General features: G+C 31.1%; 1 protein-coding gene across 1 annotated transcript in view; it reads right to left on the bottom strand.

Moving 5' to 3' along the window:
• The window catches only part of LOC135953281 (ETS-like protein pointed), a 103,493-nt gene that overhangs the window by 64,164 nt on the left and 20,861 nt on the right, over positions 1-18,468 (bottom strand). The window contains exon 2 of the mRNA XM_065503104.1: positions 7,958-8,302. Coding sequence (XP_065359176.1) covers positions 7,958-8,287 — 330 coding nt within the window. The 5' untranslated portion in view covers positions 8,288-8,302. The remainder of the gene's footprint in view (positions 1-7,957; positions 8,303-18,468) is intronic.

The following is an 18,468-nucleotide window of genomic DNA, read 5'->3' as shown; positions in this document are numbered from 1 at the left end:
GTAACATACGATAATTTCGCGCAAAGGGGTCGATATGACGTAATTATTGCGATAACAAAAACTTTTATAGTCGATTTATTCGGTGTAAAATCTGATCTCCCAAAATCAAATTTAATTGATTGATCACAATGCAGCTTTGGTTGAATGAAAAGTATTATTTGATACAATAAAATAATTTCAATAAGTCTCGTATAGATTAAATTAATGCTCTATTGATTAAAACTACGAATCAGTAACGAATTCTCCAATAATTTAAAAAGTTAGTACCACTGTCTCAGACTTCAAGTCAATTGCAAATTTGGTCCCGACCATAACATTTATTAATACATTTCTCACCATCCCATTAAAAATTAATTTCATTGACACAAAATCTATGGATATTTGAAATACTTCCAATAGCATTACCGACTACTACATACCTCATGCATTACTCAGAAGTAGTCTAGTATAAATTTACGCTATATATTGTGAATCCCGCATTTTTAAGTCATACACTTAATACTAAATCAGCTCTTAAATAATTATTTATAAAAATGCGGGATTCACAATATATGACGTATCTTTTGAACGCATTTTTTGTTTTTAATAACTTATACTATGTCGTTTTGAAGGGTACATATCTGTCATTTATATTGTAAACTACAAATTTTTGTAGTTTACAATATTGAAGTCAATTGAAGTCAAGAGACCTTAAATGACGATGTTGCATGTCCGAAATGATTCTTGAACGCTATAAATGAAAATCATTTTTGCGCCGAATCATTACTTGCTATAGAAAATGGATCCATTCCATGGTAATTCTCTGTATTTGGTGGGAGCAAAAGGGTCCTATCTATTTTGAGCTGCTGAAATCTGACCAGACCATCACAGGGAACCTGTACCGAATGCACCTGATTCGTTTGAAGTGAGCATTGGCTGAAAAACGCACAGAAATCGTAATATTCCATCATGACAGCGCTCGGCCACATTTTGTAATACCAGTCAAAAAGTATTTCGAATGAAGTGGTTGGGATGTTTTGCCTCACCCGCTTTATAGTCCATTCCGTGCCCCGTTCGACTAATATTTGTTACGATCGATGCAAAACGCTCTATCTCGAATATGATTCACTTTGGAGCAGAGTATACGATATTGGTTCTTTCTTGGCCTGAAGAGATGAGCAGTTCTTTTGGCGTGGAATCCATATGTTGCCAGAAAGATGGGAAAAGGTCATAGCTAACGATTGCCAATCCCGAATTTTTATGTCATACACCCCATAATTAAATAAAAACGATTTTTAGCGATTTTTTGTCTCTTTATCGATTAACAAATGAAAAGTATCGAATATGATCTTCGTACGAAGACTATGCTCAAGGAAACCGAGAAGAATAGAGCGGTCTAAGTTCAGTGTGATCCTCAAGCATAAATTGAAAAGAAGCATATCCCTATAAGATAAGGACTTACAATCATTTGACTGGGAATTAGTAAGATTCTGGACTAAGATAATTCGAATTCTACCTACATCAAGAGTATTAATGACTCTTGGTCTAAATCTTTAGCAGATCACTTTATTCGTTATCGATACTTACTTCTCAGTATGTAAAGTTGTGCGGTATATATCTGTAATCGAAGAGAAAATAATTTCCCTTCACAAAATCTCATAGACAATTGATAGTTTCTCCTCATTGAAATCGTCATAGAGCTGATGGAATTTTTTCGCGTATTCTACAAAACGGAAATAATTTCATCCTGGTTTCAAGCAATATATTATTCTAAATATTGAGTAAATATTGGATTTGTAGTATTAGATTTTCGTGAAATGTCTCAACTTTTGTCAATGCTAACGGATCATGTGATCATGGGACAATGGGTAAATATGTAATATTCTTTAGACTAGTGTATTTTCAAGACAGTGTTTTTTATAATAGTATCTTTTCCAGACAGTATTTTTTAGAATAGTAAAACTACTATAACAACTGCTAGGATTTAAAAAAAGTGGAGTCAAAAAAAGGAAGTTGATGAATATTCAGTTGTTGATCATTGCTGAAACGATCTGAAATATGTAGGCCCATAAAGAAATCAAATTTTATACAGTGACATAGCAAACAATGAACACACATGCCTTTTGTTATTCCAACTTTAATAGTTTAACATATGGAATTCTTATTAAATACATACAGTAATGAGTATCCTTATATGGCTTTCAAACGATATAAAAGGAATATTGAGTAGACAAAAAAAATGAGTTAAAGAAAAAGCTTACACACACGCACAAAACCAAAACCTAATAAACTTAATAACGTCATCTTTTAATAAAAACCTAATGATACTTGATGCAATATTTTGAAATGCACACAAAAGTTGACAAAAGTTATTTTGTGTAATCGAATACTTAAAACCACTGTAGCCATCCGGTAACCAATACTCAAGGCAGCAACCCTGAGAGATGGCTACTTTGAAAATTGTTTATTTTAAAATTTTTAGATTTTTTCTTTTTAGTTCGTTTTAATTTTGGAAAGTACAACATACTGTGTCTGGCTATTAAAAATCTCTATGTTATCCTTTTAACTTTGGGGGGAAAGAACCTTCAAGGTTTAGTGAACCATTGTTGAAGAGGTTGTTAGGTTAAATCAATCAAATGGAAATTAATTTGGTAATTCAATCTTAATTGAACGGGTAAAAAAAAGGGACAGCATAAAAAGAATGGAGTCTGTGGTTATTACTTCCTTTGAGAAGGTGTATACATTCGATTTATTGAACCCATTTTTCAAAAAAAAATGTTTTTTTAAGGGAGTCTACATCTTAATTTGTATTTGTTGCTTCATACTTTGGAGAAACATATGTTTAAAACGATACAAGAGTAGATTGCTGACATACAAATCTGTTTTCTTTATTTATTGTTTTGTTTTCAATAAACTGTCAAAATGTGACATTTGAAATCTCATCATTTAGACACACATACACCCAGAAGCAACCAAAATCTAATGAACCATCGCATTTCATATCTCCCCGAATGTTTCATGAAAATAAGTAAAGAGAAAATACTTATACATACTAGGGCTGTCTAGGAATTTATTTAAAATTATAATATACAAATTTACAAGGGTTTGATTATTTGTATTTGTTGAAACATTAAAAAAAAAGAAAAAAATCTAGTTTTTATAATTTTTTATAAGAACTTTTAAGCCTATCTTTGTAAATGAGTATAGGTATATGAATATATATGAGTGTGTACGTGTAATGTGTATTTGTTTTTTTTTATATATTTTTTATTGAATTGATAATTGTGATATTTGTGAAACATTCATTTGACTATTTTGACCTCCATTATCATTATAAATGACAACATTGTTAGTACAAACGAACATTCACACTCATTACACACACTCATTCACACCCAATATACTATTTGCCCCAGCCAACATTCAAATATTGAGCATACAAAAACAAAAATAAAAAAAAACCGTCCAACCACTCATTCATCCATTAGTTATATGGATGTAGTACATTTGTAGTATATTTTCGAGTCAAAGTTACAATTGAATTTAAGTCCCCACAAATAATAAAAGTCATGAATGTCAGTTTTACTCTGCATTTATTAAAATGAATTTAGTTGAAGAAAAAAAAACACTACTGAGAACGACGATCACACAATACAGCCAGGCTATGAAATATCGCTTTGCCGAAAAGCACAGAAGTAAAGAGCACATCCAGCTCAACATGCAACTCAATTCATTTGTAAGTATTAGTACTAGTGCTACTGTATGCATAGAAAATGTTTAATGGAACAGTTGAGGGCAAAATACCAGGGTATTGTGTTATCTCCCCCAGAATATTAAATAAGAATACTTTGTTTGTCCGAACTTAAATTATTTTCAATTTTTATATAATTAAATCATGTTTTATTAAATTGTAGTTTTCTCAATAACTTTCACCGTCCTCCCGTCCTCGAAAAATTAAGCCCGGTACACATCAAGTATAATTAGCGCAGTGACATTGAGTGGATGTAATGACACTTGCATGATACTTGAATTCTCTCTGCTCCAGAAGAGTAAATTCAGTTTGTTTGCCTAACTGTTCACTGTGGCGTTGGGGTTGAGGAAAGCTTACAGTGGAGTTTATTATGGAGTATAATTTCATTTGCGCACTTACAATTTTTATTTTTACTTAACAGTTATCAAATGGCGGCATGGTATAGTGGTTAAAGTGCTTGCCTGCTAAACCAAGCACTCCAGGTTCGATCCCTGGCAGAGGATCATCATGGTTTTCGAGTTTTTAAAATTAACCCCCCTCTAAAACAATCCATCCAAGAAGCCCCCTGACCTCCCCTCCCCGTGGAAAAGAGGTTAACATCATGGTAAAGGTCAGGCAGCCCGCCACCCTCTGGGAAAAAGGTAGGAATCAAAGAATTAGCACGGTTCCCCATCACTACACCAAATATTCAGAGGGCGTTGTTTCTCGCCAACGACAGATGCCAGCCCCATTATCCTAGACCAGCAGACTAATCATCTACTTAGTTGGAGCAACATCGTACATGTATCCTTGGACCCGCTACAGCAGACCAATCATCTACTTAACAAGAACAACAACCGTTTAAAGAAACAAAATAACAATATACTGGTTCTAACATCGTACATTTAGACGCACAATACTCCAATAACTAGGAGAGTGCAATCTTCATGAGAAATACGCAAAAAACAACTGCAAACAAAACGTATAAGATGGAGATGCTTCCAAATGCTCACAAGAGGGGTAAGGAGAAAAAACAATTATCAAAACAAAATTGACAGCTTTCCATTTGAAAAGTTATAGCCTCTTCCGATTCGATTTCCTACAAAATATGGTCGGAATATTGATTTGACTTCGTCAACTGTGAAGAAAGTAATTGATAATTTCTGGGAAATTGGAAAATTTGTAATGATTAACACACTAGTCCTTGAAAATCAAGCCTCTCTTTTTATGGGATTATTTTAAGTTATAACCCTATGATATGTACGTTATGATTCAATAAAAAATAACAATCAAAAGAATTTAATTCAAATATTGCTTAAATTTTGGGACACCCTTTTATTGCTAGAAAATGATTTTCTCTACAATGTGTTGCGTGATACCAATCAACCAAAAAAGGATGACCTTTTCTTGAATAATGAGTATTATATAACAATTCCCGAATTAATTGGACAACAATCCAATTGTCGCAATCCAATAAATCAATAGAATTGGATACGCCATCAATAAGCACCTTTGCTCACTCCTGCGAGAAGTTCCAAAAAAAAAAATTGGAAACACAGTAACATACGTACGAGTTGTAATATCTAGTTGATGTAAAAGTGGGAAGCTCAGATGGAATGAAGTATCTCGTACACCTAATCCTTAATATTTGTATCCACCATTAATACAGATGAAGATCTGGCGAGCGTTTTTGTTTTAACATACAAATTAAGTATTGAGAGCATTAAATGCTATTCAGAGATTGTCCTAAGAGCTGGATTCAAGTTTCACTCCATAACTCTGTTATTCAAAAGAAATGACTTATAATTGAATGAACACCAATAGCAAATGTTGCTGTCATCAGCAAAAGATATGGTGTCGGAAATAACTTCTCTAGATTTTAATCGAGCATTCTCAGATATCGTAATACACGAGTTGTATATGCGATCTCATCAAATGAGAATTCAAAAGATCCATTCAGGGTTACCGCAAGGCTCCGTTCTTCTACGTCCAACTTCCCACCCTATCTATTCTTTTGCAAATGACAGCAACATTTACCATTCTTATTATGAGGGCAATGAGACAAAACATGAATTATTCGTTTAATCGGGATCTTGTGACAATCTCTGAATTGGATCATGCAAATATAGTAGTTTTAAACGATCACAACACTCAATGTTACATGCTGACGCACGACAGATAATCTGGCTACATCTGTATGTATGGGTAAATATTGTGGAAGCAGACGCTCTTGATGTTCTGAGCAGGAGAATACAGTGTGATGTCCGCTGTCGAGAGAAGCATTCAAGTGCGTCGGTTTCCTGAAACGATGTAGGAACTACTTGATTCCATCTGATCTTCCACTATTTCTACCACCTAAATCCTACCGAAAATGGAATACAACTCTCATATATGATTCGCTGGAACACCGTCTGAATAATAAGAAAGGAGCAGTACCACTGACTTATTTTTGAACTTTGATCCCAACTACAAGTAGCTGGGAAGGCCGAATTTTCCATTAATTCCAGCGCAATAGAATATTAAAATTTAATCTTTCGATAAACAACAAAGTTCGTTTTCATAACAATCTTCAATATCCAGACTAATTTGTCATCGTTTACGTGCAACTATTTCCTTGCCCACAGCTGTGTCTGCTGGATGCTTTTGTCCGTCCGTCCGTCCGTCTGTCCGTTTTGTTTTGTTAGTTTCTCTGGAATCTGTATGACAGTCTAGTAGGTTTTTGTGTTCTCCCCATGTTCTTATTGTTGTTATTTATTTTTATGATGATCATTTATTTAATTGGGTAAAAGTGTATCATAGAATTGTTTATAAATAGTTTGAAAATATTTACATACAAAAAATCTTTTTTTCAACGTTTGTTCACGTACTCGCAAACGCATACACTTTTAGAATAGAACGTACTCCTCGTTTGCAACATACATATTTGTAAAGAATTCTGTGTATTCAATAATACGATTAACACTTTGTATTTAATGACTCTTCTTGTCCGTTTGTCTCTCTTGCTCTCTTGTCATAGGCATGAATGTGTGATAATCTTTGTCAGAAATAAATCATAATTTCAAGACTTTTTAACGACTACATTAGTTTTATATATTATTTACTTGACTTTTTTTCTGTTTTCCATTTTAATGGTCACAGCAATCGAATAATTAAAGAGAAATACTTAAAACGTTTTTGGAATATTTGATTGGTTTAAGTTTTATTTCCAAGAATATTTTGTGGACCACTTTTTTTTGGGGGTCTTTGGTTTATTTTAATGATTCTGCATATAAATCAATGGTCGGCATACAGAGAACTTGGATTAAAATAATATATTATGTACAATACTTTATTTTTCTATTGTTAGCTGACCAGCTATTTATTGTGATCTTTATAATATGTGTTGTTTACAAGTAAATTACCGATCTTGTCCGTCTCATAGTGGGTAAGAGTGCCGACCACTGATATAAATTTAAATTAATAGTCTTCGAATTACTGTGAATTGATATGAACTGTTTTCATACTTTAACTTAAGTTTTAGCAAAGTTTAGATTATATCGACTTTAGATATTTCCAGTTACAATAAAACATACATCAACTTTAAATAAAAGTGATTCTGAGTCGATTGGAGCACTTTCAAGTCAGTATTGTTCGATTAGTTTTACAACGATTCGCACAAACGCATAATATGTACTCTCCCCACCAATGGTGGTATTGAATATATAGAATATAAGAATTCTTTCCTGACATACGTTATATTGATCTCAACTCCCGAGACTCACATTGTTTTACTCAAAATTTCGTATGTTTCATTGCAATTTCAATATCACACTCTATTTCAAAAATATTTTACAAATTTACACCCTGAAAATATATTTATGCGCATAATGTTTCCTCATGTAAAAACTCTAAAATTTGACATTGAGTTTTTCATTTTTTTTTTTTTTGCAAATTTCAAAATCTTTAACAAACATTATTGATGTCAATACGATGCTTGTCGACGCATTTGCAAATTTTCATAGACAAAAACGGACAGTCAGTCAGTAAGTCACTCAATAAATAAATGAATACGAGATAAATTGTTTTTGTTGTTGTTGTCTAAATGTTATTTTTAACACTATTGTCAATAATATGGAAATGCAATGCATACGAGAAACGTGACAATAATACATAAAAGTTGAAAACAAGCAGCAATAAAAAAAGGAATTAAAAATTTAAATAAGAAATAAGTAAAATATACTCTTGAATAAGTACTAGGTTAAAACTTACCTCAATTAAATTGGATAAAAATGTGACTTTACGATTCTTTTTCAAACGCATAGTTGAAGAAGTCGTACCCGATGATGTTGAAATTGATGAAATATTTAAATTATCACAATTATTATTTGTAGTATTTAATGAGGATGATGATGATGAGCTTTTATTAAATAAATAGTTTGAGGGGAAATTTAAAATGTCATTAAGGTGGGCCGTTGCTGGCAGATGCTGATGGTGGTGATGATGATGATGGGGTTTGTCATAGAACGAGGCCGCTGATGTTGAGGTGGGCAACATAAATTTATTAGATGGTAATTCGGTTTTACAAATCGCTAATTCCATATTGTGTTACAACATCTGTAAAGAAAACAAAATTATGAAAAATTAATACATTTTTTTTTTAAATTATTAAATTTTTTGATTGGAAACAAAGTCTATTTTCATAACGATTTCACAGGGCAACAAAATCGAAAAAAATTTAGAGGCTTTTTAAACCACTACACAATTTTGATGTATGGTGGTTCCAGTAGTACAAATATGGTCCAAATTTTAATTTAAAAAAAAATGTAAAATTGTTTTTTTTACGTTTCTTTACATTATTAATGATTACTCATAAACGGTTAGTCCAATATTATCAAAGTAAACTTAGGAAAATTGATTACATATCCTTTAATCCATTTAAATATTTTGTTTTAATCGGCTCAATAGTTTCGGAGTTATAATAACAAATTGAAGCAAAGACAAGTAAGAAAGTATGGTTGGTCAAGCCCGACCATATAATACCCTACACTAAGTAAAAGAGCAAAAATATTTTTCTTTTAAAATTTCAATAATTTTTATTTTTGGGTGATTTTCGGAAGTGGGCTTTATATGGGAGCTATGACCAATTATGGACCGATCACCATGAATATGAAAGTTAACTATGTTGAATTTTGTGTGTTCACCAACATTTTTAAGCGATTTATGCACGTTAAAGTGATTTTCGGAAGCGGATCTATATGGGAGCTATGACTAATTATGGACCGATCGTAACAAAATTTGGTGAAATGAATTTTGTATATATAAAACTTATTTGGAGCGGAATTTGTGGAAATACATTTATAAATTAAACATATATGACCGATAAAGTTCAATTTCGGGAGGGCATTTGTATGGGGGCTAGGTGAAATAATGGACCGATTTCAGCCAGTTTCAATAGACTTTGTCCTTGGGCCGAAAAAATAATATGTACCAAATTTCATCGAAATATCTTCAAAATTGCGACCTGTACTCTGCGCACAAGGTTTACATGGACAGCCAGCCAGCCGACCAGACGGACGGACGGACATCGTTTAATCGACTCAGAAAGTGATTCTAAGTCAATCGGTATACTTTAAGGTGGGTGTTAGACTTTGTGCAGGGCGTTACAAACATCTTCACAAACGCATTATACCCTCCCCACTAAGGTGGTGTAGGGTATAAATATATTTTTTATGTGAAAATAGCTATTTTTTTGTTTAAAAAAAATGATGAAAAATCGAAAACGGCAGAAATTGTTCAAGTTTATTGGAAAACTTATAAAGAAATTACCGAAATTTATAGACAGATTTTAGACTGCCTCTTGGTAATCTATGTAAATATGAATTCAGTCTACTGTACAAATATTTGTTGTTGCAACCGACTTTTATACAATAATTGTTTGTATGAACTCAATAAAATTGTTTTATCTTTAAATATTTTCTTAAATATCACTCTGTGGGTCATATATTTTAAAATTCAACAAAAAGGATAAACTAAAAACTCCACAAATTTCATTGGAAAAAACTCATAAAATAGCTAAATATTTTAGTGAAATTTCCACAAAAATAAATTTATTTTAAAACAAACAAATCATTAAACAAAAAACACATAAAAAGTTTTAAACACCCAAAAAAAATAAAAAAAAAAAGTACCCGTACTCATGAAATATGTTTGTACCACATAGTTAGAGACAAAAAGATTAAACGCTAGCATTACCAAAATGATGATCATCATCATTATCTTGACAATAAAGATGCGTTATAAAGCGGCAAAAGATAAAAACAGAATTAAAACAAAAAATTAACAATAAAAGGTAATAAAGATCATATACATATGTACAAAATAAACTAAAAATAGTGCATCCCCGGTTACCTTTGAAGTCATCAAATTCAATACAATATTACTCGTACTATGTAAATACTTGCTTACACTCGAGGAAATGAAATAAAACTAGTAACTTTTTGACAAAATTGTTGGCATTATTTCAATATTTACATACAGACGGACAGACGGACGGATACCTAGACTTCAATGAAAATAATGAATGAATAATGTTAAACTGTTGAAGAGTTTGGTTTGATAGGCCTGAAATATTTGTCTTTTACCTTTACTAAGTATTTAGCCATTAAGATTTTTTGTATTTTTTACGTTTTTTGGGTGCATCACTCTATTTTTTTGATGAATTGAAAATAATTTTTATGAATGAATTGCTATTTGGAAATGGCGGTAAAATTACTTTTTTGTTTAATGTAAGTGTAAACAATCTCTCACACATTTTTTACATCTTCATTTATTCTTAGTTTCTATATACAATGTTTAAAACAATAAAAACAAAAAAGAAAAATGAAACTCATAATTGTTAAAATAAACAATTAATCGATTATTTGCAAATAATAAACATGATTGTAAATAATGCTGGAGTTGACAGGGCTTGAAAAATATTTATTCTTTAATATTATTGTAGATTACAGAAAGACAAACAACAAAAAAAAAGTTAGAAAGAACGATCAGTCAACCATATAATACCCTACACTAAGTAAATGAGTAAAACCATTTTTTTTATTTAATATTTTGGACTTATTAAAAGTTATGACTAATAACTTTAGGTCGTGTGATTAATGTCGATATGAAACTTTTTTCTGTAGAATTTTATGTGGGTACCAACATTTTCGGAAGCGGGTCTAATATTGAAATTATGATTAATTACGTAGCGATCATCATAAAATTACGTGACATGACTTCCGTATATATAAAACTTATTTGAAGCGAATTTCGTGTAGATACCTATATAAATTAACTGTTTAACGATAAAGTCCAATTTCGGGAGGAAATTTTTATGGGGACTAGAGCTAAAACCAATGTATGTACCAAGTTTTATCGTAATATCTTCAAAAGGACAGCCAGGCGGACGGACATCGTTTAATCGACTCAGAAAGAGATTCTGAGTCGATAGCTATACCATAAGATGCAAATTTCATCCCGATCGGAAGACATCAATTTCAGAAGTTGGTTTACATGACATAAAATCCCCCATATACAACATAAATATATCGACGGCATTTATCCAAAATGGTTTATCTGCAAAAACCTGATTGTTCAGGAGAAGCAAAAAACTGTTTAATTCCCTAACTAGTGAGTATTTAACAAGTCGATCTTCCACAATATGATTGATAGGCTTCTACTAATTCCGTAAAATATAAATTATAAAATAATTTATTCATTTTAACGGTAGATAAACCATTTTGTCTTATAAAATTTTCGATGTTAATATTAAAATGAGTAGAAAACCATTTTGTTTGAAAAAATTTTAAATTTAAATACTGTTGTTTTTCACTTTTAAATTATTTTAGGATTAAGAAAAATAGAAGAAGAACTTAAGGAGTGAGATCGAAAAATTCTTAACATACATATATGTTTATAAAAAAGAAACCACTAAACTTACAGCTTTAATTTTTTTTTTATTTGATTGAAATTATTATTACAATTTACAAAAAAAATTATTTTTATAGTTTTAATCACTAGTGATGAAATTTTGAACCTTTTTCGGAAACCCTTCCATTAACGTTTTTATAGTGCTTTCTGTCACTTTGCTCGAACATGTAGTCCATCTCCGTTTAAAATCTACCACACTTTTGGACACCTTTTTTGTACTCTTCAATTCTCTTTTAACAAGAGCCCAATATCTCTCCACTGGCCTTAGCTCCGGGCAGTTTGGAGGATTTGCCTCTCTTGGTACAAATACCACATTATTGTTCTTGTACCACTCAAGGGCTTGTTTGCCATAGTGACAGGATGCCAAGTCAGGCCAAAAATAAGTGGACACATTATGAAGTCTTATGAATGGAAGCAGCCTTTTTTGTAAACATTCCTTGATGTAAATTTCGGTATTTATAGAGCCCGTTGTAACAAATGAGTGGCTTCTTTTGCCGCAACTGCATATTGCTTGCCATACCAAGAACTTTCTGGGAAATTTTGTCTGCTTTTGGGTCCTAAACTTTTCTTCAACATTCCCTCGAGCATCAGCAACATAAAATTTTTGACCTGGAAGTTGCGAAAAATCTGCCAGAACATACGTTTCGTCATCCATTATGCAGCAAGAATATTTTTTTATAAAACTTGACTTCAATTTCCGTGCTCTGTTTTTGGCCTCTAAATTTTTAGTAGCGTTCCTGTCAGGAACTTTTTGAGCCTTGTATGTTTTTAAACCTGCATTAGCTTTAACTTTTCGTACCAAATAGTCCGAGCACTGAGCTAACCGGGCTGCTTTCCTACCGGATGTGTTGGGAGCTCTTTTGAAAATGCGTTCTATTTTTTTGGCTTTAGAAACATCATGTGGACCATTCCTTCTACCTGAACCAGGTTTTCTATCAACTGACAAGTTCTCCCGGTACTGTTTAATAACATTGGAAACAGTTTGACGGCAGACCTTTGTATGCTTGGCCAACTTTTTGTAAGACCAAGTTGGGTTTTGTTGAAAATATTTAATAATTTCAGTACGCACTTTTTTCTGGTCACTCATTTTAATCAGATTAACAAAAAAATTAATATAATTGACATTACACATAATAACTGACATGTTTTTCAAAGGTAACTTGATCAAAAAAAAATTCAAATAATACTTGGGTTAAAAAATGTAATGAAAAACGTGTGTTAAGAATTTTTCGATCTCACTCCTTACTTCAGGTCCAAATAATTATCTGTATGGTTAGTGTTAGGATTTTTATTAATATTTATTAATTACATTTATTTTGAATGAAGATTATCATAGACAGAATGATATTCATTATGTTTCATAGATTTCAATTCCTGTAGATGTTTCCATTTACTTGTGGATATTGGAAGATATTCTTGGTGGATCTATATATCCTGGGTATTTTTTCATTCGTACTGGAAGATCTTTGTACTCATCATTAAAACTGACTTTGTATTTATTAGCTTATTTCTTTTTACTCGCCTCTTTCGTTATATTGATATAATCATGAGGAATATATGGATTGGTCCTTCAACTTTTTTCAATTTTTGCATGTGCACTGTCACATTCCATTTGAGTGTGTCCCTTTTCCAGACATTTTTGCTCAATATATTTTTGTTGTTTTCTATTGAGTAATTAGACGAAGCATTTGCGAGAAAATGGTTCCGATTTTGGTAGCCGCAACCATCGGAATAAAAACCTATAGGCAAATCAACCTTTAGGCAGTGTGTCTTAAGATGAAATTTGAGGACAAAAATGTTGCCATATGTATTTGCATACTATATGCACACTAAGTTAATAATAAAATATATGTAAACTCCCATCCCAATTATCTAACATTTTTTCTGTTAAATTGTGTGAAGATAGAAACATTTTGAAAACATATTTCAAATCTGCGTATTAATATTCGTCAGAAAAGTTGAATTCGTTTTAAAATAATTACGTTCCTACAGATTTTTAATATACGACTGCTATGTAAATCTCGCAAATACATTGTAGATAAAACATTTTGCTTCAAAAAAAAGTGTTTATGTAGATAAACCAAACAAAAAATGTGAATAAGTCGCAAACAAATCAACATTTTGATCAGAAATTCATACCATAGGAAAAGTGCATCACAGGGAATAGTTTGGTATCAAAAACTCATTTTTAAAAAATCTGCAGATAAACCATTTGGATAAACGACGTCGATATATAAATTATTTATTGACAATAAAATATTTTTCTGATACAGGGATTATAAACTGATCCTCACAAAAGTTTGTAGAAAGATTTAAGTTCATATAAAAATTGTTTATGTCCAATTTCATCACGATATTAATCACACTGTCCAACAAATTGAGACTTTTTGATTGGAACAGAATATCGACCCTATAATTCTGAAAGGCAATTTTTTTCATGTTCCAAATTTGGATGCCTGTAACTTTTTATAGGGATGAGATAACTGTTAGCAAGTTAGTTTTAATGTATTCGACATTTTATCGTAAATATAGATATTTAAAAAAATTCAAACCTCCGTGGGCCCGCCCGCCATATCTAAAAGACCAAAAAAAGATCGAGCAGAATTAAAAAAAATAAACCTAAAAATCTCTTGAACTAAAAGAGATTACTTACATATGTATGTATGGATGTTATTGTAGATTTCCTTAAGGACTATTTATATTTTAAATTTCAGCTTATTCGGAACTTGTATTTATGGAGATATTTTTAAAAAATGTGAGACCCGAGATGGCGTAAAGGGCTTTATTTAAAACTTTTGTATCTTTGGTGACCTCCACTGAAATTTTCCGGCAAAAATATTCGTAGAATATTTTAATCCTTAAATGTCCTTTTTGAAAGGAATTTTTTAAAGAGAGGAAATAGAGTGTTAAGATCTTCCACAAAAATTATCCCCATATAACTCTGCCAATAAGAATTCTCACAGATATTATCTTACAACATTTTTTTCAGTTAGTATAATGCTACCTTCGATAAAAAAATTCAGACCAGCTGGACTATAAGTTTATTCTACAAAAATGATACTCAACATGCCCATGTTGAACAGTGTTATTATAAGACAATGGGCCTTTTCGGAAATGCATCACTGCACTGCATTTGATGCGCATCTGTGATTAGTTTGCGATGCTGATGCAAACCAGCTGATGCAAGATGCGCAGACGATGCATCAGCCATTTTGGTGATGCTTGTTTGATGGGTTTTTGCGGATCATCTATTTCACTGTTGCTTTTTAGAACTCAAGATATTTGCAGTGTTAGCAACTTTTGCGTTTTAGAATGTACTGCGCATCAGATGCAGCGCAGTGATGCATTTCCGAAAAGGCCCAATTATGAATGATCAAGTCATTTCCGAAAGTAACGATATTTGGGCTTATTTCGGTAACGGTAGCTTAGCGGTAACGTTAACTTCTATCTGACTTAAATGAATTATAAAGATCGCCAAATATTAAAACTAATGGGACATTTTACGGTAATTGCAGTTATTTGGGTAACGGTATTTAATCGAGATGAAAGAGTATTTTAGGGGTAACGGTAGCCAATAATGCTTTATATTTCAATGTCTAGAAATGCATTTTAAAATACAATTGTGCAAGTGGGATATATGTATAATATACATATATCAAAATGAATGTGTTTTTCGTGATTTTAAAAGTTGAGTGTCATTTGGACCCCAAGTGCTATTAAGGGTTAATTTCCATTTTTGTACTGTTATTGTGAATACTAGACTTCATTTTATATTTTTCTTAAGTTTCATCAAAATCGGCCCAAAAATATATAATATTTCGCTATCTTTCCATGAGAAATTCCAAATATTGAAAAAATTGACCTTTGACCTTCACGATTAAAGGGTTAAAGTTTTCCAATTTTAGTAAAACTTTCAGACTATATTTAAAATTACCTGGACTATATTATTCTGAATAGCTTTTACTTAAAAATCATTACAGTAAGGAAATTCTGGTCATTCCCCAAAATATGGCCAAAAAATTAGTTTTTCTCGAAAATCGCAAAATTTATATCGCAGGTACGGAAAAACTATAGGTGGTATTGACATACTTTTTTCACATTTTTATTCTCTGTTATGTTTTCAATAAATCCCCATGTGATGATCAAAAAATTCTGAAATTTGTTTAACAAAATTTTTAAAAATTTGAAATTGGAGTTTTGAAACTGCCGTTAAAAAAATTTAATTTTTTTGGTCATACCTGCGAATAGGTTAACGGTATCCTACGAGGACAAAAACTCATATACAAGTAAATATGGATATATTTTAAGTAAAAATGAGCTTTTATTTTAATATTTCTCAAAATATGTTAATTTTGTTCATAAATTTCTTGTTCTAGTGGCCTGAGACACGTTAATGGCCTGGCGATTTTTTAATAACTTTAACATTTTTTCACCAATTTTTGTCTTTTATATCTTATTATAACGACAATTACGTACACATTTCGATTCTTTTAAATTAAATTGTAAAAGTCATTATTTAATGGCAAAATTTTTACAAAAACTGAAAAAAATTGCATATTTTCCCCTTGTAAATGCACCTCAAAACTTCAGCGTCGTTGCGCCACCAGTTAACGTTATCCTATCATCCAAATATTTTACACAACGTGTTTCTACAATACATAGAACAATTCTAGAGGGGGGGACGGTCAAAATTCGCAATTTTATTTTTTTGGAGCACTCTAATGTATATATCTTAAAACCGTTTTGCGGTATGTGATTCTACAATCGAAAAGTAATTCCAAAAATTTATAAGAATAAACAATATTTATTCCAAAAATCTTTAGTAGATATTTTCGTATGTTTGTTATTTTTTATTTCTTTTATTTAAAGTTATCGCATGTTTTTTGTTTAAACTTCTAAATGCATAATAAATATGATTGTGGCATGGATTATAAGTACTAGTACTCGCACTTAGTTTTTTTGTAATTTTTTGTATATTGCACTAGTGGGTGTTTATCAACCAGTTTATGAGTTCATATTGTATCTAGAATGTTTTATATACAATAATACATATATTGTTTTTAGATTGTATGTTGGGTTCTCTAATACTAAAAACTACCAGTACTTGAATGCTTGTATGTATGTATCTTTATGTATGGTTCGGTATGTTTGTAAAAGCGTGGGCTATTCATTCAATAAAAATGTTCGCCATAAAAACCCAGAATAAATCGTATGTATGAAAAACCAGCGGGTCTTTACAATGCAAGTTTTACAAGAAAGAACTCTTTACTTTAAGATTTGCAATAATAATAATAAAAATTATAAAAAATTATCAAATTTTAAACCATAAAATAATAATTTTTATGCGTGACAAATGTGTGAAGAGAGAACAAAAGAGATGTTTAAATCATAATAATTTTATCTTTTAAAGAGTTATCTGGAGTTTTTAGGTTTTAGAGATTAAAGAATATTTTGACTGCATTAATAAACTAAATATAATTATTGTATCGTTAAGTTATCAATTAAATTTGTGTTGCCGAAACGTTATCAATTAAATTAATGTTTAAACAAGTAAGATTGTTATAACTTTTATGTATAATAGAGAGGGAATACATTTGTATCGATGCTAAGATTAATCACTGACCGACTCTTATAATTTAAAAGAGAATAACGTGTATTTTCTGCAATATATTTTAAGAAAATTCAAAAAAAAACTTTTAAAACTATAATTTTTGGGAGGTGGCTGACATTTTGTTCTATAACTTTGGTTATACTTGACCGATTTTGCCCATTTTCAATACGAAACATTTCATCCCCTTAAGTAATTCCCTCGAGGGCCTATCGTGAGTATAACAGACGGTAAGACGGACGGACATAGCTAGATTGTCATAGAATTTTAGAAGGACTATATATACTTTTGTGGGTCTACGATAAATATATATATAAAAAACAATATACCCCCATCTTAGTAGAGGTGGGTACCTCTAAATATAATTTGTAACACAAAATTCAAGAAAGCACATTTTTATTTTCCTCATAATTATTGGTAATTACTGCAAATAGAATTCTTTTTTTTTAATCTGACACCTTTTGATTACTACAAATATCATACATACAACATTATTATTAGAGAATATTGTAAGAACTCTCACTCATTCATATTCATCAGTGAAATACATACAATTGTTGTAATCGTTTTATATTCCACTCTTTATCATTGTAATAGAACAATATTCACGCATGCCGTCAATCAGTCATTCACTCGTACATTCGTTCGTGTATTCCTCAAGCACAACACAATCAGTCAGACAGACAGACGTAACGTCAAGAAGCTTATAAGTACGAGGTCAGAATCTTTGAGGAATGTGTTGATTAAGTTGTTACGTTTTAAATAAAGAATTTTTAAAAAAGAAAGAGAATTAAAACTTTTCAAATAATATCGATATTAAAAGTATTGAATAATTTTCTAATGGAAATATTTTGTTTTTATGTGATCATTAAGTTAAACTTAGATTTGTAGTTACTTTGGTTTAGCTGATCATAGTTGTACGCCAAAACTAAAAAAACAGTAAACGATTAAGTTTAACGATGATAAAAACTAGGCCTTGTATAAAATGTCCTATGAATTTCTAAAATATTCAATTTCACAGATTTTCCATCAACAAATTTTAAGCTAAATTTTATGCTAAATGCGCAATTGAACCTTTTCTCTGAAGTCTGTTCGTAGCACAGTCTATGAATTCATTACTCAGCTTAGTTAAAAAAAAGTACCCAAAATAATGCCAATGAATCTAAATTGAATACGAATTAATTTATACCTACATATATATAAA

Source organism: Calliphora vicina, chromosome 1 (genome assembly GCF_958450345.1).
Source record: "Calliphora vicina chromosome 1, idCalVici1.1, whole genome shotgun sequence".
In the NCBI taxonomy this organism is placed as follows: domain Eukaryota; kingdom Metazoa; phylum Arthropoda; class Insecta; order Diptera; family Calliphoridae; genus Calliphora; species Calliphora vicina.
Note: the sequence above shows the minus strand (reverse complement) of the source record. Positions and strands in the feature narration are given on the sequence as shown.